General features: G+C 45.1%; 2 protein-coding genes across 2 annotated transcripts; both read right to left on the bottom strand.

Moving 5' to 3' along the window:
- Positions 1-4,913: 4,913 nt before the first annotated feature.
- LOC102048082 (keratin, type I cytoskeletal 19) lies at positions 4,914-10,159 on the bottom strand. Its single transcript, XM_005439331.3, has 8 exons — positions 9,575-10,159; positions 8,526-8,608; positions 7,824-7,980; positions 7,409-7,570; positions 6,852-6,977; positions 6,504-6,730; positions 6,056-6,201; positions 4,914-5,262 (listed from the first exon to the last, which is right to left on the bottom strand). Exons 1-8 carry the CDS (start codon positions 10,157-10,159, stop codon positions 5,237-5,239), a joined length of 1,512 nt encoding a protein of 503 aa, XP_005439388.1. The 3' UTR covers positions 4,914-5,236.
- Positions 10,160-17,113: 6,954 nt separating this feature from the next.
- On the bottom strand, positions 17,114-21,714 carry LOC102053467 (keratin, type I cytoskeletal 19-like). The gene is made up of 8 exons (XM_005439362.3): positions 20,865-21,714; positions 20,391-20,473; positions 19,959-20,115; positions 19,702-19,863; positions 19,263-19,388; positions 18,900-19,126; positions 17,809-17,926; positions 17,114-17,274 (listed from the first exon to the last, which is right to left on the bottom strand). Exons 1-7 carry the CDS (start codon positions 21,480-21,482, stop codon positions 17,839-17,841), a joined length of 1,461 nt encoding a protein of 486 aa, XP_005439419.3. The 5' UTR covers positions 21,483-21,714; the 3' UTR covers positions 17,114-17,274; positions 17,809-17,838.
- Between the last annotated feature and the right edge of the window lie 5,103 nt (positions 21,715-26,817).

Here is a 26,817-nt window from a genome sequence, read left to right as displayed (position 1 = left end):
CCACAGTGGGTGTCACCACTGTTTCTTCTTCCCATAAGGCTGGCTACTCTAGCCATTGGTGCCAAGAATAATTTCTCAAAGGGAAGTTTCCTTTCAAGAATCCTGGTAGACAAGGAAGATACTTTACATGTCTCTTGCTAATTTCAAAAATACATTAGCAATAATGTTTTATGAATCATCAGCTTTTTGTTTATGATGCAAACTTTACAACATTAAGCCAGGAAAAACACTGTCCTAAATTATATACCAGGAAGAAATCATTAAAGGTTATTGCATCAAAGAGCTCTTTATCTCTCATTAATTTATTTTCATTTTATTTTGAGTTGAATAAGCAGTTTTCATGCAAGGTGCTGATGTTGGAATATGTAAGATGAAAAAGAAAGAATAAGTACGAAGTTTGACTCTCAACTGATGTATGAGGAATGATGTAAGAACTCTGTGGAAAGATCAGAGACACAGAGATTAATCTTTAAGTCTCTCCACTGGCAAAATGACAAATGCAGAACACACTTCTACAAGACAACTGAGACCGTGGAGTGATCTCTTAATGGACGTAGGTGAAAGGGGTTTCATATATGATCATGGCTCTCCAGTAATTCACAAAGGATTTGTTTCTTTATGTGGAAAGCATAAAGTAAGGTAAAAGTACCTTAAATATTTCCTGTTGTTCAGTGAAAGATATTTCTGCAGTTTTCATCATTGTGGATAGGGTGGGTGTTTTGAAACAGCGAACAGGAGTGGAAACATCCTATGGCCATCCTGTGGCCAGTTTCTCTGTCCATATGTGCTGCATTCTAATGAGAGGTTTGGGACTACTGTCCTAGGAAATGCAAAGACAGACTTGCTGCTTCATCTGGCAGAGCAATCATTGCCCCATCCAGTTCTACACTGGCTTGGGGAAGATGGGTTGAGTACAAACTACAGGTTATTCTCTGTCACTAATATCACCAAATCTTAACTAGGCAGAGAAAATAAAAGTAAGAATCCTTTCACTCTCCTGACATCAAAATTCAGGCTAAGCTCGTTTTCATGAGATGTTTTGCTAAGACTCAAAAGCAATGGCCTTCTCTCTAGAGAGAAACTGTTTCTACTGGCCATTGAGCAAGAGAGCTTTCTGAAATGAACCCGTCACTGTAAGAAATTCTCCAAGCCTGCTTCACCAGGGAACAAATTAGTTCAAACTCTTGCTCAAATCCTCACTCTGTGTCAGGATTGTGGATTGGAATAGCTATTATTATGGCAAGTAAATAATTCCATTTACTGAAGGACTGAATTATCCCAATATTCATGGGCTTGCCCATCATTCTATTGTTTTTAGTCTCCTTATTTCTTTTGAAAGGATGCCTCCCTTTATCTCTGCATCCTTGGATGTTACTTATCCAGTACAACGAAAGCCAGCAGCATTCCGGTGATATCTCCAGCAAGCTGGAGACAGAGATGTGGAGAGACTTGCTCAAAGTGATTTGCTCAAAGACAAAGAGCACGCCTCTGGTGAAGCGTGGAGCTGAGCCTAGGTCTCCCATATCAGACTGCAGTGCCTGAATGTCAGCCTGCCCTTCCTTCCAAGTCGTGCTTCACTCAGTCCCTAAATACAAAGGAACAGAGCTCAGAATAGGTAAAAACTGTAATAAAGTTATTGTGTATAGGAAGGAATACCTGGATTTCATTACTAGGACTGGAGAACATAATTGGAGTCAGGGTGTGGTGGTAAGAATGAACCGAAACTGATGTAATATTGCATTGCTTGAAGCTTTGCCTGTCCTGTGTATGATTCTTGAGAAGTTTCCCAATAGCTGTCTGCAGCAAGCATCTTTTCTGAGTGAGCACACATTCCTTCCTCTGCTCCACAGTTATCATTTGAGCACATCAGAATAATGCAGGCAGAAACATGGAATGACTTACTCCTTTGTGGGAGTGGAGGATGTCTACATGCCTGTTGTGGTAATTATTGCAGAGAGCAGAGAGGATGGCTTCTGCTCTTCTGAGATATGTTGGTTCCCCGTGGGCCTGTAGCTTTATCCATTAGACCCACCTTGTTCTGCTGTGGACCTTCAAGCAGGCAACCCAGATCCTCACACGGCACAGACTTGCCCTCTTTCTCGCTATTTTTCCTTTTTGTCTTCAGGAAATGGGTGCACAAGTTAAGCTAAGATAAAATTACATAATTGTTCTGAAGACCTTAAAAAACAAATTAAACTTTCCCTCCTGTTTTCATTCAGTTATTTGAACTCATAAGCTTCCTGGGTCTGTCTCATTAGCACAAATACAGAAATCTCATGGAAATGTAGTTTCCAGCTCAACGTTTGCAGCTCCATAATTTGCAGCTCTTTAATATATGGGTTGTTTCCAGGGTGTATTCTGCTGGGGAACTGTTTATCACAAGCCACCTTCTCATGAGCTGCTTTCCAGACGCATCCCAACTTGTAGGTCCACAAACAACATCACAGTGTTTTAGGAGGTGAGTCTGTGCAGCCCTGGGGGGTTTCCAGAGGCATATTCATAAAGTCTGGGTTATTAGAGTCCTTCTGGTCATGTCATTAGGTTTCTTTAACCTCTCAGGAATTTAGGACAGCTCCTTTGTGAAAGTGCATGCTTTGCACCTGCTGGACCTGGTGGGAAGGGTGGGAAGGCTTTTGATATGGATACAGGGAACGAGGTGGAGCAGCTAGATGTCAGTAGCAGTTCGCGAGAGAAGAAAACTAGCCCAGACCTGGTGGGAATCAGCTGGGGCTCCCAGAAGAAAGTGGCAAGCTTTTATTTATTGTAGGTAGCCTAGAGTTTCCAGAAAACTGAAAACTGGAAGAGTATCACTACAGTGTCTTTATTTTTAGAAATAAGAGTGTGAGGACTTGTAGATTGGGAAGGATTGAGGCCAGAAAGGGCAGCACTGGGTGGTCCTACTGTCTGTCTTTGCGCTGAGCAAGGCAGGAGAAGACAGTGGGAAAGGAAAAGGAAAAGATTTGCTTTCTGACTTCTCAGCCAGAGCTCTGAGAACAACCGGGATATACACAGAGGAGTCGATGGAACTTTGCCATTATAATCAGCCAATGGACCTTTGCCATTATAACCATGATAAGTATCTCTTTTGATCTCTTGTGAAGCACTGGCCCTACACGTCTACTGAGAGATATCTGCATCGAGTCTAGGACTTTCTGTAGGGTTGGAACGAATTTTTAAGACTTGATTTATTAAAAGCGTCTACCTGTGGACACTCCTGAGTCATTATTGCAGTTGTTCCAGTGCTGCATTTTCTTATTTTGCTCTAGCCCCTGGATACTATTGAGTTTAGTGTCTTGTAGATTAAATAAAAGAAATACCACTGAGACATCTTCTCTCCATGGTCTTTTACAACAGGAGAAGGGCACCTTTCATCTCCTCCCTGATACATTAATGACTGAGCTTCTTCAGACACTTGCTGCCTACGGGCCTTGGGGATGCTGCTTTCCTGGAAGGTTTCAGGTTATGTTAAGTCTGCCTCTGCAGTAACTGAGAAATTGGTATCTATATAAAAGAACTGATGCTAGAAAAGTGTGCCACACTATATGTATATATGGTCCTGAAATGGTTTTGTCTTTGTACCCTTTCCCCTCCTCCCCCAAAGCCGGCTGTTCCATAACCTCCAGCTTCTGACAGAAGAGGAGTAACCAGGAGTTTTGCTTTGCCAGGTCATCTCCTAAGTGAATATGACTATGTAACAGCCACATCGCATATACCAGAAATAACAGCAGCCATATCCAGCGTAGGGTGGAGTGGACATGTAAAACTGATCAATGCTTGGGTTTCTGGACCAGCAGACAATTTAACCATCAAAACACCCTCCAGCTGATAATGTTTTTTAACTGAAAATTCTCCAAACCCAGAATGACTCTGCAAGCCCAGTTCCCACGGCTGCACACACCAGTAGTGCTCCAGGGCCCCGAGTTACCAAACTGCTGCCCTTGCTTCTCTGGGCAGGTCAGTGTCGGGATATGTGCACGTTACTGTGCTAGTCCACGCTGACTCAGCACCAGCTACATGGCTGCTGTTTGAGGCCCAAAGGAGGGAGTGATCTTTGCCATGCTCGTGAGGCTTAAGACATAATGGCTTTGTGTACCCAAAGGCCCTAACTGGCTTTTTTCTCCATTGTTTTCTCTGTTGAGCTGCACTTTTTCAGCTCCCATCCTGCCCTCGCCAGTTCTCCAAAGAAGGGGTGTTTAATGTAAAGATGATCTTTCAACAGCTCCTGATGTTCAGGCTGAAACTCTTTGAAATAGAAGGATGACCAGTAAATGACTCAGTCACTATGTGAAAATAGATAGAAAACAAACCTTTTGTCTCCAGTCCTTTTCCCACTGAGGAGATTCCTATAAAATGAAAAGGATAGGTTGGAATATAAGCCGTGTCAGCAGAAATTGAATTAGTTGTGGAGACCAAGTTTTCCTCTTCAACCTAATCCCAGGCCCCAGCCTGGATGATGAAGTATGAAAGGGCACAGCCCAGGTGTGTCAGCACTAGACTGGGGCCAAGGCAATCTGTTTCCAGATGTTCCATCACTGACTTTCAAAATTTTTCTAAAAATTGTGTTTTAGCACAATGCTCTGTGGGAAGCACACAGGCATCTGCCTGAACTGGCTGTTCATGTAGATCATGGAGGATGTCATGCAGGAACGGGCAACGTGTGCTACGGGCTTTGACAGGGAGGAGGTGGACAAGACCTGCAAGGCCAGCGAGGCGATTCTCTGGCTCCCACTGGAAAAGCAGCTTTGTCCCCAGTGGAGTAGGATCCTGACCAGTTCAGGTGACCCTTGTGCGTGGCTTTCCAGCTTTTCCTGCTGGGGCCGTGGCAGAGGCTGGCCAGCCCGGCTGAGGTTGTGGTTTGCCCCTGCGTCAGCGACTGGTTTGCTAAAGGAACTCAGTTTCCAGACACAGGTTTCTTGATTGCATCAGGCAGAAGCAAAGTTTTATTAGAGAAATGTTTTCACCAGCAGGTACATTAGTGATCATACTACTGGTTAACTCCAGCAATAGTCATGGTGGTTGGGCACACACAGCAATACAGACTAGAAAAAGCAAATAGCAAAATAAAGCAGAATGTGGCCCAGCGCTCTGCCTATCCCTCTGACACATTGCTTAGCATCGCTGAGTAATACGAAAGAGCACACTCCTTGCTCTTTGCGGAGGCATACTGTAAATATTCTCTCTCTTCATCCATGGCTCTGCTTCAGGCTTCTCTTGTTGGATATTCTCATTTCTCTGCTTAATCACAAATCCTTCTGCAAGGCACTGGAGACATCAAAGGAAACATTACTTTGTTTATAGCAAAAATAGATTCTTTCCCACACTGTCATTCTGTACAGGTGATCATTTCAGAAGCCAATTCAATTAGACTTCGCATAAATACTCTCTCTTCCTGGAAGGATCTGGTTGTTGCCTGCCAGTCAGGCAGATGGGGTTTGTAGCTGGCTGGAACGTGGTCTGCCCTTTTACATAAAAATGCCGAATGGTGGAAGCTGCAGACATTGCACCACCAGCAATCTGGATGAGGGAACGGCATCAGCATCCTTGCCAGAACAATGCCACTGCTCACGCTCATTCTCCTGGACCAACTGTCACCTTGTTTCTGTCTTTCTTTTTCAGTTTGGCAGGAAGTTTCCCCTTCCTGTACAGTACTAGTAGTTTTCTGCCAGTATTCCCATGATTCCTGCTTTTTTCCCCCTAATTTCTGGGTACTCTGCTTTCTCCTACTCTTTCCTTTGTCCCAGATTTCATGTCAGTCCTTTCTCCATGTTTTCGGTACCTTGCCTGCCTGCTGACTCCGTCCTTCTCATTTCTATCTCTCTTCCCCCCGCTTCCCCCTCCTCCCACTCCTCCCTTTTTGCCATTCTCACGCTTCCTGGCAGAGTCACAGCTCCTGAAAGCACTTGTAGCCTCCCATGGTGTATTTCCCAGTAGCCTCACAATAAAACTTTAAAATAGCACCTGTAAGCTATGTGGGAAAGATCTTTGTCGCTGCCTGTCCTTGTTGCGTGAGAATAGAGAAGACTGTGTAAATCTTGTAGAACGTTGCAGTTCTTACCTTGTATCTCCGCAGCTGCACAGGATGGCATCTGGGAAGACGTAGTGTAAGTGTGGCTTGTTCTAATAATACCTCCTCCTCCTATTCCACTTGTTCTTGCAACTCCTCCTCCTAGACCCGAAGACTGACCAATTCCTCCTTGCTGACTGAGGGGACAGGAGAATAACATTTTAGTGAAGGAAATTTCAGATAAACTAGAACTACAGTTTTTCATTCTCCTCGCTGTTCTCAGTCTGGTTTGCTTTTTGGCAGGATATTGCAGTGACCTCCCTTCTTGTGGCAATGGCTGGCACAGGGTAGGCACTAATTACCAGGTGGCCCAAAAAGGTCAGTAAGGGTGAAGGAGCCTTGCAGTGCCTCCACCTTTTTGTTCACTTTGCTATTATGTTAAAATACCCAGGACCCAGGTATTTTGTTGTATCTTTTGGTGCATCTCAAGCCTACTTACATAAGGTCCTGCTGTCCGCCCTCCAGCAGGCAGCGGTACGTATGGATCTCCTGCTCCAGACGGCATTTGACGTCCAGCAGGATCTTGTACTCTTGGTTCTGGCACTCCATTTCTGCGCGCAGGTCAGCCAGTTGCTGCTCCACGCAGGTGATCTGGCTCTGGAGCTCAGCAAGGTGGTTGTTGTAGCGACACTCTGTCTCAGCCAGCGAGGATTCCAAGTTGTCCCTCTGAGGAGTGACATGTGGCACAATACAAGTACAGGCATGAGAAACAGTGCATTTCACTAGGAATTCTTACATCAAAGCATAACTGTGAGACAGCTGAGCTTTACACCAGCTCACCACCCACCTGGCTGAGCTGAGCTTGGAGATCGATTTCCAGGGCTTGCAATTGGCGTCTCAGTTCAGTAACCTGGTTGTTGCACGTCTCTACCTCCTGACCGCTTGTAATAACCTCCCGATTCACCTCCTCAATCTGAAAATCACCAATCGAGAATGAAGAGCCTCAGGGAATGTAAATCAGATTAAGTATTAAGAAAAGAGCAGAGAAGCTAGCAAAAAACATGAAATGAGAAAGGTTTGGGTGAACTCTCTCATCCTAATGGAGTGTCAGCCCTGCTCCTCATTCCTCTTGTTCTTCTAATAGCGCGGCTGTCCAGTTATTCTCCCTGCTTATTGCTTTGTAAAGAGTTTCTGCTTCAGGTCTCCCTAACATGTGCCCCATGTGAGTAACTGTCACCTCATGAAAAGGACACAGAGTGGCAATATTCCCTGTGTCACCTGTCGTTTAAACCAATGCTAAATGCTGTTACAGCATGTTGTGTGGTTTTAACGTGTAATAAATCACTGTGGAATCATTGCCTGGGTATTAGCCGGGGAAAATCAGAGCTGTGTTAATTTACTCACCTTGCACTCATACCAATCCTCAACTTCTTTGCGATTACGTTCAATCAGCGTTTCATACTGGCACCTCATCTCCTCCAGGATCTTCCTCAGGTCTGGGCCAGGACAGGCATTGACCTCCACGCTCACATCTCCAGTCGATTGTTTCCTCAGACAGTTCATTTCCTGGAAACACCAAACCCAGATCATATCATTTTTGGAAGAGAAGGAAAAACCTGAGGGAGCCAAGTTCCCCTGGAGGGAAGAGCAGAGCGCCTGGGAGAGCCCCTGGACAGTTACAATTCCTAGTTCACATGGGGGTCTCCATCAACCACTTGCTCCTCTGCAGCCAGCACCCCAGAGGTGGGGACCACAGCAAGGGAGAGCAATGGATCCTGCAGGAATTAACACTTTTTACATGAGAGGGGCAGGACCCTACCTCCTCGTGGTTCTTCTTCAGGCAGCAGAGCTCCTCCCGCAGTGACTCCAGCTGTGCCTCCAGGTCAGACCTGCACAGAGTCAGCTGATCCAGGACTTGGCGTAAACCATTAATGTCAGCCTCCACGCTCTGGCGCAGGGCCAGCTCCGTCTCGTACCTGCCAGTGAGAAGGAAAGCAGGAAAGAGTAGTCAGTGTCTGGCACCACCGTTTGCTCTTTTTTTTTTCATTTGACCATCTTTCTTACAGTATTTTCCTAACTAGCCTAACAGGATGCTGAGAAAAGCAGTCCAAGGCTTGCTCTGTCAAATCTGCTCTCGGTCTGCCTTCTCTGGACCTTTTTCACCAGGGCGAAGGTGTCACTCACCACATTTCTGCACTCCAACAGAAAAAACCAAAAGCTTCCCCTTCGAAAGACGCCACGTGCCAGAATGGCAGCTCAGGTGAACCCATGCTGCTCCTTGTCTGCAGATCCCTTCTGCTTTCTAAAGAACTCTAATCTCCACTCAAAAATATCTTATTATCCCAAATCTTACATTCTGGATCTGCCACTAACTAAGATCTAGAGGCGATGGATGAAAGAGCTTTTCTGCACCTCCAGCCTGTCCTGACCGGAGGGTCGCAGGAGACCTGTCTGAGAGCTCCTCTTTCCAGCTGTGAGCAGGAGCAGCGACATAGGGAGGGGATGGCCCAGGGGTACTCACTTCACACGGAAGTCGTCAGCTGTCATCCTGCTGTTATCAATGTTCAGAATGATCTTGTTGTTGTCTATGGTTGCACAGACAATCTGGAAAAAGAATATTCACTCCTGAAGTCTCTTCTCCCCTGTATCCTCAGGCTCAAGTGTACCCACTAACCAGTGCTACCAGACCTAACCTCTTTCTTGCTCTCTTTTTTTTTCATATTGGGTAGCAGGCATGGGGGAGTTGAGGAGCGCAGCAGACACAGGGGTGAGTGTTCAGTGAAGCACAGTGAAGGCATTACAACGATAAAATACATGGTTCAGATGCAGACAATCAAGGAGATATTGTCAGTGTTTTCCAGCATCCTCCACAATCCACCTAACCTGTTAAATCTAAACCTTACTTTCATGGATGAGAGATTTAAAAGTCTTGTTTCAAGACTTAATTATAAGTCTGTCTCATTCTGTCCATTTCCTGGATTATTTTCACTTTGTTCTTCTTTGTGCATGGACATGCTAGAATTTTTGCCAAACACACTTTGCAAAACAAGCACGCTGGTTTTGCTTCTAAATTGCATACTTAAAACGTGTTATGGAGATGTTCTCTTTGTTCTTATTTTTAATTAGATGTCCTATATTTCCCAATTCTGTATGAAAGAGTAAACTTGTAAATAACATCTTGCAAGACTGATGACAGAATAATTTACATTCAGGCAAATTAATGCAATCCATTATTTATTTCACTTTCAGTTGCTTTCTTGGCATATATGTATTTAAACACCTTGGCACAAACCTCATTTGGAAAGACTACTGAGCCTATCCAGATATATTCCATGAAGATAATATTTTCCCTTTCAAATATATCTGATGAATAAAAGCAGTGGAAACAGGCCAAACACTCAAGGTTTTTACCTTTGAGCTCTAGGGCTTTCTACAGGCAGTTGTCTTAATGGCTGTTTACAAAAAGCATTTTACAACAATGAAATGTTACTGTTGATAACTGCATTAAGTTGTGAATCAGCACCATCGGAGAAGTTTACAAGGGAGAAAGCAGCTGAGAAATGATGTTACCTGGTTCTGAAGATCTTCTATTTCTTTATAATAGCAGCTGTAGTCCCGGGGCTCACAAAAAGGGCCCTGCTTGGCATACCACTCCCTGATTCTGCACTCCAGGTCAGCATTTTCTTGTTCCAGGCACCTCACCTTGTCCAGGTAAGAAGCCAGGCGGTCATTAAGGTTCTGCATGGTGACTTTTTCGTCACCAGAAAGAAGAATGCCATCACCAGCAAAACCACCTCCAACTACCCCTCCACCAAGACCAATACCAAGGCCACCCCCCATGCCACCGCCAAAGCGAGCACTGCCACCGCTGAATCCAATGCCTGAACATCCTCCGAGGACAGCGGCTCCTAAGCCACCTCCATAGTTTCCACCAACCAAACTGCCAGTGCTCAGTCCTCCTCCGTAATTCACACCACCACAGTAGCTTCTACCAGAAAACCCTCGGCTACCACCTATCCCGCAAGTCGTGTATCTTCCAGAAGAGACTGAGGAGATCCGTGCTCCTCCACCACCACCACCACCACCAATAACACAGCTGCCACCGCTGGTCCTGCCCCTGAGAGAGCCAGTTGTCTGCTTAATACTACAACTCATTTTGAGGACAGCTGCAGATCCAACCCAAAGCCCAAAGCAAGATGCACAGCTTGATATTGAATCAGACTGCGACTTGGTTCTTGCCGCAGATCTCTATTTATACCTTCCAAAGGGGGTGTCACCTATAGGGTGTTTCTTCTTCCCACGGGGCTGGCTAGTCTTGCTGTTTATGCCAAGAATAAATAGCCCATAGGCAGTTTCCCTCTAGAAATCCCAGTTCACAAGGAAGATACTTTACATGTCAGCAGCTTATTCCAAAAAGTAAAATAATGTTTTATGAGTCATCAGCTTTTTGTATGATGCAAACTTTACAACAAGTCAAGAAAAAAAAGTTGCCCTAGATTATGTACAAAGAAGAAACATTGTTATTTATAACATCAAAGTGCCTTTTATCTTTTATTAATTTGTATTTATTTTATTCTTAGTCCAATAAACACTTTTCTATCACATGCTATGGTAGGGTACGTGAAACAAAAATGGGAAATTAATATAAATTCTCACTTCTGAAAAGTGTGACTAGTAGTGACCGTAGTAGTGAAAAGACCAGGGATATCGTGGTGTAGATGTCTGTCACCTGGCACAATGACAGACAGTAGGACTAATACACACTTCACTGTGAGATTTCTCAAATCACTGAGCTAATTCCCCTGTGGGTTTAGCTCCCCGTTGGTGGATTATATTTCTCTGGTCACGCAAACACGAGAATTCAGCTTGCTCACGGTCTGTGAAGATCAGGCCTGCTAAATCTTGGAAGTCGTCTGTGTCTAGATGTTACACAGACTTGATATAAGCTGAACTGTATGAAGTACCTCTCTGAAGTTATTTTTTTTAATTACTTTAATTGCTGTCCGTGCTGCCTCAATTTGTGGTGATTGTAGATAAAGAAAGAGATGACAGGAAAGGGAGTATCCATGGGCGATATATCCAGGTCTCTGGATGGACTGAGATGTGATCCCGCAGGTCTTTGCCATTACTAGGGTTGTGCTTAAGCACAAAATAAGGAGGAGAAAAGCTTTCTGCATTTCTTTGTCAGAGCAGGAGCAGGCATTAGCCCAACCTGGCCAGTCATGGGAGCGCGATCTCCAAAACCAGGCAAGCAATAGCCAGAGAGCGTTCGGAGAACTGGCTCCACCAGTGCAAGTGCCTTTCTCCAGCAGACTGCTATAATGAGAGGATATTCTGCTCTCCAGGGGACAGAGGCTTCTGTTCCTTCAGGGTGAAATTTCCAGGCAACTCTTACTCACAAGTAACCTTTGACTCAAGTATGTCCACATTTATAGGAGTCGTCGTGATAAATCCTCTTCGGTGGTGAGTGTGACACCTGACAGGGAGTCCTGAGAGCAGCCGTCACCTCCAAGAAGAAGGGCAGAGAAAATCTACACTCACATGCTCAGCCAGATCTCACTCACTGGTGGGAAGTTAGGTGGCTTCTGTCACCGCGATAGGAGAGTGTCCCCAAGCTTATATAAATGTGATCGTCTTTTCACCAGCACAAGTTAGGACTCTCCACTCCCCAGTGAGATGATTTCTTTCTTTACTTAGATCAGAAATGATAAAAAGATGCCTACCCAGGGCTGGCAGCATCCTAGAATATTCATTATTCGTATGGTGCAGTGAAATAACTTGCTCAAGGACAGAGCCAGAGTCTGTCAGAGCTCAGATTCCTAGCTTAAGACTGCAGTGCCTGAAATACAAGTCCATCCTCCTCCTAGAAACACAGCCCCCATGCTCCCCACACAGCCTAGACTCACAGTAGTGAAAATCATGAGCACAAAGGAGGATAGGGAGTAAATCTGGCTTTCATCCGTCATTTTGAGGAATATAATTGAAGACAGGGTGCGGCTGTAAGAGCCAACAGAAATTAATATAATGTCTGGATTGCTTGGAGCTTTGCTTCTGCTGTGTGGGTTTTCAGAAGTTACCTAATAGCAATCTGCAGAGAGCAGCGCTCTGCGCTGAGGCAGCCTTTCTTTCCCTTTCAGAGTCTCAGGTTTAGGAGGAGACATTGCAGATACTGGACGTTTCTCTACGGGTGGGCAGGGAGCACCTACACCTTCTTTTGGCAGTTACCTAATAGGAAGAAGGAATAGGTCTTGCTCCACAAAACAAGCTGGTTTGCAGCATTGTACAGCCTATTACATATGTCCTGGTGGAAAGGTCCATGGGCTACCGAATGACATTTTACCAGTGAAGATTAGAAACGCTCATACAGTTCTTCCAAAGTACTCATATTTGGGATATAATTACATTATTTGGAGCTTTATTGGGCTCCTGCCAGTTGGGCTGGGAAATGGAGCTTGGGACTGGTACAGCAAAGACATTCAAAAGCCGGTCCCTGACCAACCAGTCTGTATTTTGAAACCAGTTAGATTTTTGTTCTTGCTCTGTGCTGGCAGGCGGGCAGCTTGCAGTCTCCAAGCGCGTGTTATATCGCCCTGCTCCTTACAACCGTGTCAGGGCTCTGAGGCTCCGCACTGAGACCTCACCACGGATCGGGCAGAGGCGTGTGTGAGTGTGTGTGTGTTTGCTGGCCATATGGCTTTCTGCTTTCTCTAGCTGTGAGCCACCATCTTGTTCGAAAGCATAGAATCGTGGAATCGTAGAATCATTTAGATTAGAAAAGACCTTTAAGATCATCAAGTCCAACCGTTAACCTAGCACTGCCGAGTCCTCCATCAGTACCAACTTTTTTCCCTACAAAACTGATTTCTTTACCTCCACTTTTGTTATTATTTGTATTCCTGTAGCCTAGGGGCAGAGCCTTGGGGCAGAACACCGTGCAGGAAAGGATTATGCAAGTCTAAGACATAAAAATGTCCCAAAAGTATTTACAAACTAAATGTCAGACAGGTGGAAGCAAATGGTTTCATACAGGTGGAAGCAAAGGAAGCAACGACGGGCTGTTAGCCAGCGTGAGTAGCAGTGGTCTTGGCACAAAGTCAGTGCAAACGTCATTAATTCTTGTGAACATCATGGAAAAGAAGAGAGATCTGAAAGTGGACAACGAGGTAATAAGCGTAAATACTGACACATAGTGATGGGCAGCTCCGAGGGAGGCAGGAAGATGCTACATTTTCAAGTGATGTTGTGGGCAGTGCACTTTGGCCCTGTGGGAATGGTCACTGTCCCCGCGCACGGCCTTTTTGCAGAACACCAGCCTGTCTCCTCCATGCTCTACTTGCTTACTTATCAAAATTGATAATGTTTTCTTGTGTCAACTACAAGAGGGGTGTGTCTAATTTGACAGAACTTTGCTTTCATAAGCATTGCTTCAGTGATGTTTGTGCAACCACACTGGAATATGATTTTATCTTGTCACTTGTAATTACCATTAATAATTTGCATAATAGCCATTAGGCATCACTTATTAAACACTGCTTTGATGTGATACTGAGCTGGCTCCAGACCTCATGCTCCCATCTTTCAAATGCAGACCATGACTTTTTTTCTGGCTAATGACTCATTGGTTTATACCACCATGTTTAGCAAAATTCCTGTAAGGTAAGTGAAATAATTATCACAATGAGTTTGGTAACAGCATGATCCTAGGTCTTAAATACGCCTCAGAGACAAGGTGATTACTCTGTTTCAGTTTCTTTCTTGCTGACTGTTCACATCTTCAGACTACCTCTGAACATTTGCTAGTGATGAAGTAGAAGTTCAGCAGAACATGGAGGTGGACAGAACCAGATTTCTTCCTACTGAAGCTCACAATCTTCCCTGATTCATTTTGTGAAGGGTTTTCATTTCCTTCCAGCGCCTACCAGACGATGACAGTACAGCCAGGCTTCCCAGCATTTGCATCTCTGGAATCACTACTGATTATCATGGCAAAGAAGAGTATCAGAGAATTGTCTTAGGACAGATGCGAATACTGATGGGTGAACGAACTTACAGCAGTTTCACTCCTGCAGGGGCAGCTGAGTGCAGTGCAGGTCGGGAGGAAAAGCGAGGCTTCAGCCTGCAGTCCTGGCTGGCAGAGCCACCTGGGTCAGACCAGAGCCTGGCAAGCAGAACTGGAGTATCCAGGTGATTCCTGCACTCAGATACCATGCAGTGGTACGACAGAGACAGGCAGCTGAAGGTGTAGCCCAGCCAGAGCCTCCCCAGAGCGTCTTCTTTTTATCTTTATCTCATACTTGAACTAAAAAGTCTCTTAATTTCAATACACTTTCAATATGTGGTTCATACTGGCTGTTTAAATTGTATTTTTCAGTGTACTAAGCTGAGAAAACTCCTGCTTGATTATAGTAGTAGTTTACTCACCTATATAATCCTTTGTAAAATGTTACACAAGCCAGTAAACAAAAATACAAACCCTGCAAGCTATGGGTGTGAGACTATACCTGTCTGCGTACTTTATAAAATAGACTTTTATAGAGAAATTATAGTTTATACATCACACCAGAATATGGCTTACTATTAAAAATGAATAGTGCCTGTAATCAGGTACAATTGCTTGTGCGGTGCAGTCCTTAACTCATGGCTGATTTCCAGCGTTGGCAATTTGCAAAACTGGTTGTTTTCTTTCTGTTTCTTCACCAATGTCTTAAACCTCTGGTATGTTCACTCCTCAGGGATTTTTCCTGATGGTGTTGTAATTCACATGTGTCTGCTCTCTGTAAGACAGAGACTGTATCTGCTGGAGCTATCACAGTACATTTCACCTATAGCCACTGGTTCTGATGCTGATAGCTTCTGCTTACCAGTCTGGGTGCAGATATAACTCCCCCTCTTCTCCTGGGGTACCCGCCCTTGCTCTTTTTATCTTTAAATTCCTCTCCCAGTCTTATACCTTCAGCCTAAGTCTCTGTCTGTCTTTGAGATGCTTATTCATTCTTGCTTTACAAGATTTGCACATTAAAAGAGAGAGGAATGAGCTCTTACAAGCTGCACTACCTGTGTGCTCCTGTGAATGGCTGCGTACATGGAATGTGATCGGACTTTCCCTGCAGTCAATGCCCCAAGTCACTTCTTGTCCTGTTGTCCCATGCACTGCATCCTCGACATTTCATTTATTTTCTCTTCCCTATCTCTTCCTATGTTGTTTCTACAGTCATCATTTCCCATCACTGTCCGGGTTATAAATTCATTGGGCAGGGAAGTCATATTTTTGTTTCTGCATAGCATTTAATGTGGTGACTTTAGAGTGCTGTGTAAACACCGAGGCAGGTTAAATAATACTGAAATGCACAGTATAATGAGTGTTGCAGGAACTGGAGATACTGAACTTAGAGAAAGTATCTAGCACAAAGCCTTGTCCAGAAGCTCATTAGAGCAATTACCCCCACAGGGCTAACAAGTGTCTGTTACTTGGACAGAGGCTGGGGAGGGGCATCCCCCAAAGGCACAGCTGGAACCAGTCCAGGTCGCGTAGCCCCCGGCCCTCTGTGCTGGTGCAGCCGTACGGACATCATGTGTGACGTGGAGCGGAAAGCTTAGAGCATGGGAGGCGACACATGACCAGACAAGGCTTTCTGCAGAGCAAAGACCCAGAGCAAAAAACAGAAGTCCCATCTTTGCCGTGATTTCTGCCACGAAAATAGCTTTGTGTGGTCAGGCTTTGGCTTGTCCCATGTCATTCCAGAAGCATCTGAGCTGCTTCTTTCTTTGGAAATGGACACGAATTCAGACTCATCGTATCCCCATAAGTCTTCTTGTTAGAAGCCTTCACATTACACCTCTGTCTAAAGTTAGTTGTCAAACCCCATCCAATATTTCATTACAGAAAAAGGCTAACAAAGCCACATAATGAGGAGCAAAGATCGTAAGCACTCCTCACAGCCTGACACATTTGTTAGATACTGCTGCTGGTGAGAAGGGACAGGCTGGATCTCGAGTCTTTGCTTGCACAAGCAGCAAAATGCAGTTGTGTTCCTGAATGTGTTTGTAATTCCTTTCTCTGTAGTAATAAAATACCAGCATCTTTTTTTCCTGGCTGTTTGTTGTATCTTACTTTTAAAACAAATCTCTCCCACATATTAATTTGTCTCAGCCTTTTATCTTCCCACATGTTGCCAGCTGGTTCTTCCTGTTTGCCTTTTTTTTAAAATCCATGTAAAGGCTCTTTATTTAGCATTTTCTCTGGGAATTGTTTTCCTTCACCAGAAGGGTGTGTCAAGTCCAGCTTTCAAAATTACTACTTCAGTATTATTTGGGAAAACTTGTTGTTCTTGATTTTATCCTGTTACTGCACATTCATAATAACTCAAAGGTGTTGTATATTACCTTATATTATATTATATTATATTATATTATATTATATTATATTATATTATATTATATTATATTATATTATATTATATTATATTATATTATATTATATTATATTATATTATATTATATTATATTAGCACGCACCTACTTTAACGAAAACTCGATTTTCACTAGAAAGTCTCTTTCAACAGAAGATTGTCAGTCAGACTGCCCTGAAACTCCTTCCCTGCACTCTGTCCAGCCTCCCTGAATAATTCTTTCCTCATCACCTTCTACTTCATGTCTTAGCTTATGCTTCCTCCTCTGGTAACAAAAGTCCCTTTCCACAGCATCAGCCAGTCCCTTTTCTCCATCCTCCTGCAGCTGCCCCTCCATCACCGTCCTGCAGCCATTGAATTCGGCAGGAGCAGTGCAGCAGATGTGGGCATGGCTTATTTTTCTTTTTCCCTTGCAATGACTGCTTTGTGGATATAGATCAAAGGTGGATTTCTAACCAAAGGTGCGTGATAAATATAGCTACTTGCGTAACAATTTTTTAAATACTTGTATATTCCTTTACTTGTAGAAATTATTTCTCAGGTTCAAGGCTGTGTCAATAGTAGCAACGTTTTATTAGAGACAAGCTTTGATAGTTGTTAGACAACTGACCGCAAAACAGATTAGCCTAAGTGAAGACCAATGACCGGATCAAAGCAGCGTCAGAGGATGAAGACAGCAGGCAGTGTAGGTGGCAGGAAGGCAGCCGTTCTGCAAAGTCCCTTCTGACTGGTGCTATAAGCAGAACTGAGAACTGTCAGGTTATTTTTGTCTAGTTTTTTCCAAACAGTTTGCTCTTTAAGAGACCTCCTCAGGGGCATGTGCGGTGGGGCTGGCAGGGAAGTTCTCTTGTCTGCAGTGACCTGCTGAGGGAGAGCGGGAAGCATTACTTTTTCAGGGGTGCTGTCTGCATACCATGCCTTTCTCTTAGAACCCCCTTGCTCTTGTACGGACCTTTCTTTTCTCTCTTCTCCCTAGCTTGCTTAATTTTATGTACTTGTTGAAATAAGTACTCATGACTGACCGACACACCCTGCCAGGTCCTCATTTTCGTGTTGTGCTGGAAGTTTTATTTAAGCACATTTACTACTAGTAACTCTCCAGTGTCAAACATATTTTCTATGCATAAGTTTATAAATGCCCCATAGCTGCATCCCTTACCACTGCTTTCTGCCATAGCCCAATTAATCCTGGTGCTTCACCACCAACAGTCACAACCACGATTCTGCATGTCTGACTCCCTGCACTGCCTCTCTCCAGGAAAAAGAAACCACCTCCAGCCCCTCTCCACCATCCGGAAACGCCTGCAGATCTCTCATCCTCCTCTTCCCCAGGTATGCAGTAGGACTAAAGAAGCAAGTCATGGTCACACTCAAGGCTTCTAGAGGACGACTCACCTCACACATCCTCACCCGGAGTGCACGGGCTTAGGGCAGGCATGGCTGGCAAAGGGTGGCTTTAAGCCCACCACTTCTTCCAGCTGGTGCTGCAGGGACTCCTCTTCCCACTGGCCCTCTGTGAAAAAGAGACAGCACTGGTAACCAAAGCCCCCAACGTTCACACCCTGGAGATCTGCCCCATGGCCTGGAGCGTTGGCTTTAGCTGTGTCTCTTCAGTCACTATTGGCCATTTCCCCTTTGAACCATGAGGGTCTTTAAGAGTGAAATTAGCACGTCCTCCATCCTGCCTGTCTGTTGGCAGCTATTGCTTTTCCACCTTGACACACTCAGGAATACCCAGGGCTCTGAGACAAGCTCATTTCATCCGTTGCAACCAGCATTTTGGAATAAAACCTGACTTTTTCTGTAACTAATATAGGACTGGAGGGTCCAGGAGAGCCCACCTCAGGGCACCACCATTAAAATACCTCGTTTTCCAAAGTAATGGAGCAGGTGGGTGCTCAGGCTGGTTATGTGTGTATGCAGCCATTTATGAGAATAACAGCACACCTCGCTGTTCCAAAATCTCAGTCAATGGGAGGCAGGGAAGCGCCAGCTGCTTTGCATACAAATTAAATTTCCCAAAACTTTAATTAAAATTGTTGTGTGAAACTGAAAATGTTTAGATAATTTATTGTTTCAGTCAATTTAACTGCCAGTCCCTAATCCTGTCTAGCTGTGGCAAAGCCAATAAAGCTCAGTTACATGATGGTGTTCATAAAAGACTGTGCCCAGCTCACAGTGAAAATGCCCTTTCACGAGCTGCGATGGTGCACCTTGCCCAGGTGGCCGGGACAGCTCTGGGGCCTCTCCCAGCCGCCTGTTGCTGGCCCAGGATGGGGAAACGGTCTCTGGCTTGCACTCTGGACATTTATGAGCCAAATCCTCAGATGACTCGTGGTTTGCTAATAGGCCCTGTCTGGTAACAGGTCGGTACTGGTTCCTCACCACAATGTTGCTTTTGCTACTGGTGTCACGAATTTTCATATCCCTGTAAGTCAAAGCATAGAGATTTTACTGTGCCCGGGTCTTGTCTGTAGTCTGCATACATGATGTCGTGCTGTCCCCCCTCCAGCAGGCAGTGGTAGGTCTGAATCTCCTGCTCCAAGCGACATTTGACATCCAGGAGGGTCTTGTATTCCTGATTCTGGCACTCCATTTCCGCACGTATTTCAGCCAGCCGCTGCTCCACGCAGGAGATCTGATTCTGTAGCTCTGCCAGGTATTTGTTGTAGCGACATTCGGTTTCCGCCAAAGAGGATTCCAGGTTTTCTTTCTGAGAATGGAAACAACACAAAGGTACGGGGTGTGCTGCAAGCGTGGCCAGTCCGGTTACAGGTACGGCTCTGGACATGCAGCTTTCCGAAGAGACCTGGGGGGTCTGAGATGTGAATTGCAGTGGCATCACCTACCATGGTGAGCTGGGCTTGCACATTGATTTCCAAGGCCTGCAGCTGACGTCTCAGCTCAGTGACCTGTTTGTTGCTTGATTCAATCTCCTGGCTGCTTGTGACAACCTCCAGATTCACCTCCTCCACCTGCAAAGTCAGAAAAGAGAAGCCCTTTCCGCACCTCCCCACAGCATCTCCTTGTGGCTTCCCCCCACTGCTTCTGCATACCCTGCAGTGCATCTGAGTAATTTTGAACGTGAAGCCCCCCGGTTTATTCTGTTGTGACCCTTTAACACCATGCAGTGGCCCCTCTACCAAAACCACTGAGATGCTGAGCACATCTCACATTTGTGACACAATCGCTGATATTAAGACGTCTCCAGTACATGTTCTTCATCTCTCGTTTTTCCCTTTCCCCCCAACAGGCAGAGCAGGGTACAGCTCTGCATGTATATAGTACCTTGCAGGCATACCACTGCTCAGTCTCTTTGCGGTTGCGCTCCATCAGTGTTTCATACTGGCACCTCAGATCCTCCAGGATCTTCCTCAGGTCTGGGCCAGGGCAGGCATTGACCTCCACGCTCACGTCTCCAGTCGCCTGTTTCCTCAGACAGTTCATTTCCTGCAGAGAGTACGTGCACCGTATCAGTAATACCGACGCTTGTGGGGACTTCCCTTCTCTCTTCTGGATTTTTTAAGAGCCAGGCACAATCTAACCTCCTCGTGGTTCGTCTTGAGGCAACACATCTCCTCAGTCAAAGCCTCACACTGTAGCTGCAGGTCGGTCTTGCAACTGGCGAGCTGATCCAGGACGGGGCGTAAGTTGCAGATGTCTGCATCCACATTTTGCCGGAGACTGCATTCTGTCTCGTACCTTTAAGGCACAGGCAACAGAGAAAGGTCAGCATGTCGGTAAACCGTGGCAAGCCCTTGAATTGAGTTTGTGGGGAAAAAAATTAGGATCAAGTTCTTTCGCTTCAGGGCTGCAGTGCTGTTAAGACTGCCAATGCTATCGGTGCCTTTCACAGAGATCTGCATTGTAATACGGCAGCATGAGAAGCAGGGGGTTAGGATTTCCCCATCCCCACCGCTCACCAACCCTTCCACGGGCAGTGTGAACCCCTCGGTCTGGCGCAGGGCTGTACTCACTTCACTCTGAAGTCGTCGGCAGTCATCCTGTTGTTATCAATATTCAAAAGGATTTTGTTAGTCTCCATGGCTGCACACAGGATCTGGAAAAGAAAAGGCAGGAGAGAGATTTGGGCTTGTGGTTTCCTCTGGCTTCAGAAGGTCCTGGGGGGAGCACCCCCCCTGGGGTAATGCAACCCACTTATTTTATAATGATCCCGTATACTGGGATTATGAATCAGTTAGCATTTTTTAGCCATAATTATGGCATTACTGTGGGGAAACCCATGTGCCAGCTTGCTGGAGCAGGCTGTGCCAAAACTTCAGTTCTCTGTAAATGCAGCATCCTCCTCCCTGTTGGTTTCATATAAGCTATTGCTTCTTCTGCACCTCCAGAGACACAGCTATCACCTCTGCCATTTGACATCGGTCTAGCCATATGTGCAAGCAGAGCCCAAAGAAATATTAGGATTTTCTTGAAAAACAATGGTTTACCTGGTTTTGAAGGTCTTCAATTTCCTTATGAAAACAGCTGTAGTCCCGTGGTTCGCAGCTGGGCCCTACCTTGGCATACCACTCCCTGATCTTGCACTCAAGGTCAGCATTGTCTCCCTCCAGGAGTCGCACCTTGTCCAGGTAGGAGGCCAAGCGGTCGTTGAGGTTCTGCATTGTCGCTTTTTCATTGTTAGCAAATAAGATCCCATCACCGCAACCAGCACCAGCCCTGGTGAAACCACCACCAATGCCTCGAGTGCAGATGCCTCCACCACTGAATCCAAGGGTAGAACAAGCCCTCTGGGTAGCTCCAAAACTCCCACCAGTAGCACTGCCGGCGCTCAGCTGCTTCCCAAATAATCCCTCGCTTAAACTGCCACCAGAAAAATTGGCAACCACACCACCTAAGTCATAGGCAGCATGTCTTCCCGAGGAGGCGGAGGAGACCTTCCTTCCACTACCAGCTGCAGAGCTGCCCGCGCTGCTCCTGCCTTGGGAACAGGCAGTAACCACCTGCCTGACGGCACAGCTCATAGTGAGAGCGCAGGGATCCAACTCGAGCCCAGGGCAAGCTGCACAGATCACTGCAGGATCCAATTGTGATCCCTCTGTCCCCATAGTCCTCTATTTATACCATTCCCTGTGGATCTTGCCACCGGAGAAGGGTTGTTTATCCTCTCTCCTTGTGACCTGGCTAGTACTCTGTGTTTTTTCAGCCGGAAATATTTCCCCAAAGGCGTTTGTCTCCCGAAATCCCACAACAGAAAGATGCTTTGGTTAACAGAAGCGTGTTTCAAAACTACATCAAAAATGTTACTTCCTGAATCATCAGGTCTGACTTGTGATGACAACTAAACAACAGTGACACAAAAAACGACGATACCCGAGAGTGCCCGGGGAATGAAACATCATAGTAATTATCCATCCCTGACGTGGGCGAGTCTACCCGGAAAGTGAAAGCTGTGGGAAAGCCGTCCTATCTGACAGAGCCTGTTCGACCCCTTTGCAACCAGACGTGAGGGTGCCCCCTGGTTCAGCTGCCCTGCAGCCCCTGGGACCAGAGCCAGGGGACCACCCTGGGCTGTGCTGCCTCTCTGCAAGAGCACTGCAGCAAGGCTCCGTCCTGTTCCTCGTGGTCCTCAGCTGAGTGAGCACATGCCAAGGTCATTGGACCACCCAGAGGTCGTTGGACCTCAAAATGCTCTTCTCTTGGAGGAGCGTATCACACTAGAGCGATTATCTGTTACTTCTCTTTCCCCTGCATGCATCAAAACACCCCCTTTCAGAGGGGTGACCCCATGGTTTGTCTTTTGCTGCTTTCGAGGGTAGACAAAATATTCAAATATTTATCCAAAATAAAAGAGAAAAGGGTATTTCCTGAACACCAAATGTTGCCAAGAGAGAACAGCCACAGAAGATGTTTCATAAGATTTCTAAAACATTAACACAGAGAATTTCAGAAGCAGCCTGATCCTGTATAGGTCTGACCCAGTTCCAACAAGCACCATGGAAATTCTCCAAATATTATCTAGGGGAACTGTGTTTAGAAAAGAAACCAGAAAAGATCATTTGAAAAAGATAGATTAAACCTATTTTTTAGTCTTGGAATGCTGAAAGGAGGAAGAAGGGAAATAATTAAAATGTTTTGTCATCTGAATAGTTCATTTTATTAATAATATTAATACAGCCATGCTAATATTGGCTGACTTTCACCCAGGTGTTGTTCAGCATTGGTTTTGGCATCCAGGTCACCTGGACACATCTCATAAAGGACGCGTCAGGTGCAGCCTGTTTCAGAAATATTGCTTATGCCATTTGGGTAAGTTCATTAGTCTTGATTTTATCTTGACACTGCAAATCCAGAACACCTTAAATGTGGTGTGGGTTCTGTGTAGGTCCATCCTTTGTTACATGCCTAATTAGCAAGCGAAGCCTGTGCCATGGTGCCATGGCATGCCTCACTGGTGGCACGATCCTGAGCGGAGGCTGTGGCACGGTCAGGATGAGGCATCGCTGCTGTGCGGCCCAGCTGCAGCCCTGTGGCTGCTCTCGGGGCTGGAAGCAGGAGCAAACCAGGAGCAGAACTGGTCAAAAACTGGGGTTTTTTCTATAGAAGAACAGTAACATTAATGCTGAGCTAGCATTTCTTTTAATTTCATTGGGAAACATCTAGTCCTTCATTTTTCAGTGAGAAAAATTAAAATGTGAATGAGTGGGGTTGTTTTTTTTCAGTTATTGAAAACTAAGCAGAAATGTCCACATTTCTTCCTTACTTTTTGAACTTCAGACCTTACCATAGGTCTCTGCAGCCAAAGGCAATTAGAACTTCTACCACTTTTGTAAAGAAGAACAGTAATTTCACTCTTGATTTTACTGAATTTGTGTGTTCTTCATGGTAGACTTTTTCCTTTCCAAAATCTGCAGTTTTTATTAAAACCACCTCTTGCTTTTACACCAGAGCATACGTCCAAACCTGCCAGCAGTTACAGTCCTCATTTTATTAAAAGACATTTTCATTTTTTTATGAGGAGATCTGTTAATCGCAGTATCTACATGCATAATGGAAGGCTCTTTCCAGAATTAACTTTTATTGACTTCCAGACTGGAGTCTACAGACGGAAATTTGCTCACCACAGCCTTGTAACCAGCCACGGGCAATGCCTCTGATGAGCTGTCCTCGGCTGACTTGGGAGCCCCTCGCAGGCAACGTTGTGCCCCAGGGGAGTAAGAGGAGGAGAGAAGTGATGGCTGATGAGGATTTCCCGGCAAGCATTTCAGGAACAGCAGCGCAGGCCTGATGAGGAAAAATTACTACTCCAAATAACAAATGAGCAGAAGAGCCTCCCCTAGGCAAAGGTGCCATTCCCATTTAATAAGCTTTGTGAAAAGTAGAAAGAAAGGAGTTATACTTCAGCTTTACATTTGCGTCTTGTACTGTGCTTTATAAAGGAGAGCAGGATGGTGGTAGAGGATGGGCACTGGGACTTATTCCCAAAGGTTGTTCTACTGCACAAAATTATCAGATTCCAAAGGGCGATGGAAATGAGAAAGATTAGATTTCCCCGGAGGAAGTTCTTTGGTAGTCTGGGGATAGTTTAAAGCTTAAGACTGTTTCTTAGGCTAATGCATATGAAGTACAGAAAGTATAATGTGCCCCCAAGAAGGAGATCCAGCATTTCGTGTTATTACAAACATTTCTGAGTCACTAGCTGGTTTTATGTCCAAGAGAACTTCCCTGGAGACTTGGTGACTCAAACATGACACTGAACCCTGCATCCCTGCCGGTGCCCCAGCTGTGTCCACCACCCTGTGTGACTGCCAGCCCCAGCTCAGCTGTGGGCTTGAAGCAACCATGGCGAGTGCCAGGGTAGGATCCAGGCAGTGCCTGGCATCCGAAACACACCAGCCTGGGCTTCTGCATGTCCCTGCAGGGCTGCCCTGGGCTTGGGGAGAGCCTCATCAGGAGGCTCTGACACAGAGTGAGAACCCCAAGCAGCCCTAGCTCCTCTCTGCGCACTGTTGGCTAAATGTCAGTGTTTCACCTATGGAAAATTCTTTGTTTGCTATTTACAAAGTATTTGCTTATCTAGCTATTGATGTAATCGTCATTCCACTTCTTCTCTGCATGTTATTGGCTGGACAGAAACTGATTTCCATCTCACTGATGACACCAGGCGCTCCAGGGTTCTGATCCCAGCTTTGCAAATCACTCTAGGCAAATCGTTCAGCTTCCCCAGGTCTCAATGTCATGCTTTGTAGGATGGAAACAATAATAACGGTAATCCAACTTTCTCAAGGGCATTGTAAAAACAACTGTCCGATGCGAACGTGGAATTTAAAGATAGGAAATATGGTACTTATTTGAAGTACTATTCATTGTAAGCATTCTTGCTATTATATATTGTTTGACACTGGCACATGCTACATATTTCTCTCTGCATCTCAGCTGATGAAATATCATTGAAGGACGTTCTTGGTTTTCCTTTTTTGTTCGGTTGTCCATTCAAGTTTCACCATCATTCACTGAGAACTTGCTTCTATAACTCCTTGCTGAATCCTAACAAGGCTTTTCTTGTTCTGCTTGCATCTTGCAGAAAGTTTAAATAATGTTCTCCAAAAACAGTGTTTGTCCACCTCTTGGATGTGATAATTTGTCTGTGTTTCACAGATAAAAACAGTGTGTAGCAAAGAGTAGTAATAAAAAATAAATTGCCTAATAGTTATGTGGTATTTTCCTTCTTCAGAGTATTGTAACGTAGCACAGCGATTATCTATGCTTGGACTTCTGTCTTGGTTGTGATAATAGGGTTATGCAGAGCTCTGCACAGAATATAAGCCTTTTTTACTGATGCAAATGTATGTTGGTGAATAAGGAAAACTCCTGGTAAGATCCTCCCAGTGGAACTGACTCAACTAATTACAAATGTGGGCTCTCCATCAGCTCTCCCAGCTATTCTCCCAGCTATTCTCAGGTACTCATTTCAAGCTGTTCCTGCTGAAAGATGTAAATGGCTTAGTGCTGGGTGACAGATATCAAAGATAACTAAATATGCTGCTAAATATGCTCTCCCTCGTGTCCTTTTGGCTGCAGAAGTGGCCATGCCTTACTGTGCTGCCAGCAGAGCCAGATACTCTCAGACTCTTTCAGCCTCCTACTTATTATATTTATCCCATAATGTTTGTGATTTTCAGAAAGCCTTTCTGTATTCATACACCTGGGGCATCCTCCAGGTGGCTCAAGAGTTAAAAAGCTGCAATTTATAATTGAAGTATAACAACGCTCTTCTGATTCGGGGGGAGAAGTATGTTTGTAGTTTAATCAGAATTTCCAGCCTGCACCCTTGCTTGTTGCCATAAAGTCTAAGACAGCTTGATACTAAAGGGCATTTTTGCTTGATCTAGTTTTTATTTTTGTGGTGGCCCTAGCTCTCTTGGCTTGGAAGACTTCCTATTTCTGAAAAAAAGGTCTGTTATTCCAGCAAAGAGATAAGCGTGACACAGTCAATGAACTCGGCACTCTGGTCTGTGTTTCATTTCCTACCCTTTTCTGTAATTGCTAAACAATAATACAGAATGATAACATCTCTTCACACTCCCTTTTCTGGAAAGACCTGGCAGGTTCCCCACTTCTTCGATCACCTTTGCTTGTGTTGTCATGCCCAGCATGATATCATCCACTCTTTTCAAGAGCCTGTTCAGGCCAGGGAGCATGCTTTTGTAATTGTTCAGCAAGGACCATGGTGCCCTGTGGAGGCTGAGGGAGCATGAATCATCAATAATAATCCAAGGCACAAGCATGCTTAACTTGAACCACAGTCGCACCTTGTACATCATTATAAGCAAAGGGAAGCTGATTTACTGCAAACTATTACCTTTTCCTTCTGTCTAAGGCCCACATCTGTATTCCTCATGTGGAACATGAGGCCACGGTCCAAGACTGGACACAGCTCCCAAAACTGGCTGTGTTTTCCTGTACTGGCTGGAAAGCATGAAGTTGGACCTAAGTGGTTTCATCAGGCTTTTGGGTCTAAAATGATTTCCTCTCCTGCCTAGCCCCCAGGACATATTTGGTAGATCTGCAGCCTGCAGAGCATCCTTTGGTTCCTCTGTCACTCTGTGGAAAGTGAGTGGGCAAAGGCAAACTCGGTTCCTGGCTGCCAGTGCCCAAGCTGCTTCACCTAATCCTGAATGGCAGCTTGCCTGCAGACGTTGTTGACATACGATAAGTAGCGCGTGTGTTTCAAGAAGGATTTTAGCAGTGATCTACTAGATGCTATAGTGATAAAAAATTATTGCTACTCATCCCTCTTGTGGATTAAGCAATGGTTACTTTAGCACCTGTTAAGTGCAGCCCTCAGGCAGCATGAAAAGACCTGCATGAAGTTTTCATACAATGTGCCTAATAGTGTGATTTAAAGACAGTCAAGTAAGACAGAAGGCTTGTATATGTAAG

Source organism: Falco cherrug, chromosome 20 (genome assembly GCF_023634085.1).
Source record: "Falco cherrug isolate bFalChe1 chromosome 20, bFalChe1.pri, whole genome shotgun sequence".
In the NCBI taxonomy this organism is placed as follows: domain Eukaryota; kingdom Metazoa; phylum Chordata; class Aves; order Falconiformes; family Falconidae; genus Falco; species Falco cherrug.
The sequence above is the reverse complement of the archived record's forward strand: the minus strand, read 5'-3'. Positions and strand labels throughout refer to the sequence as shown.

Coding starts and splice junctions, on each gene's coding strand:
- LOC102048082 (XM_005439331.3), bottom strand. CDS start 10,159: ATGAGTTGTAGTATTAAGCAGACAACTGGCTCTCTCAGGGGCAGGACC. Junction 7,571..7,823: donor TGAAGAAGAACCACGAGGAG/GTAGGGTCCTGC, acceptor TGGTGTTTCCAG/GAAATGAACTGTCTGAGGAA. Junction 6,978..7,408: donor AGGATTGGTATGAGTGCAAG/GTGAGTAAATTA, acceptor GGTGATTTTCAG/ATTGAGGAGGTGAATCGGGA.
- LOC102053467 (XM_005439362.3), bottom strand. CDS start 21,482: ATGGGGACAGAGGGATCACAATTGGATCCTGCAGTGATCTGTGCAGCT. Junction 20,474..20,864: donor TTGAAGACCTTCAAAACCAG/GTAAACCATTGT, acceptor TTTCTTTTCCAG/ATCCTGTGTGCAGCCATGGA. Junction 19,127..19,262: donor TGCAAGCCCAGCTCACCATG/GTAGGTGATGCC, acceptor TTCCATTCTCAG/AAAGAAAACCTGGAATCCTC.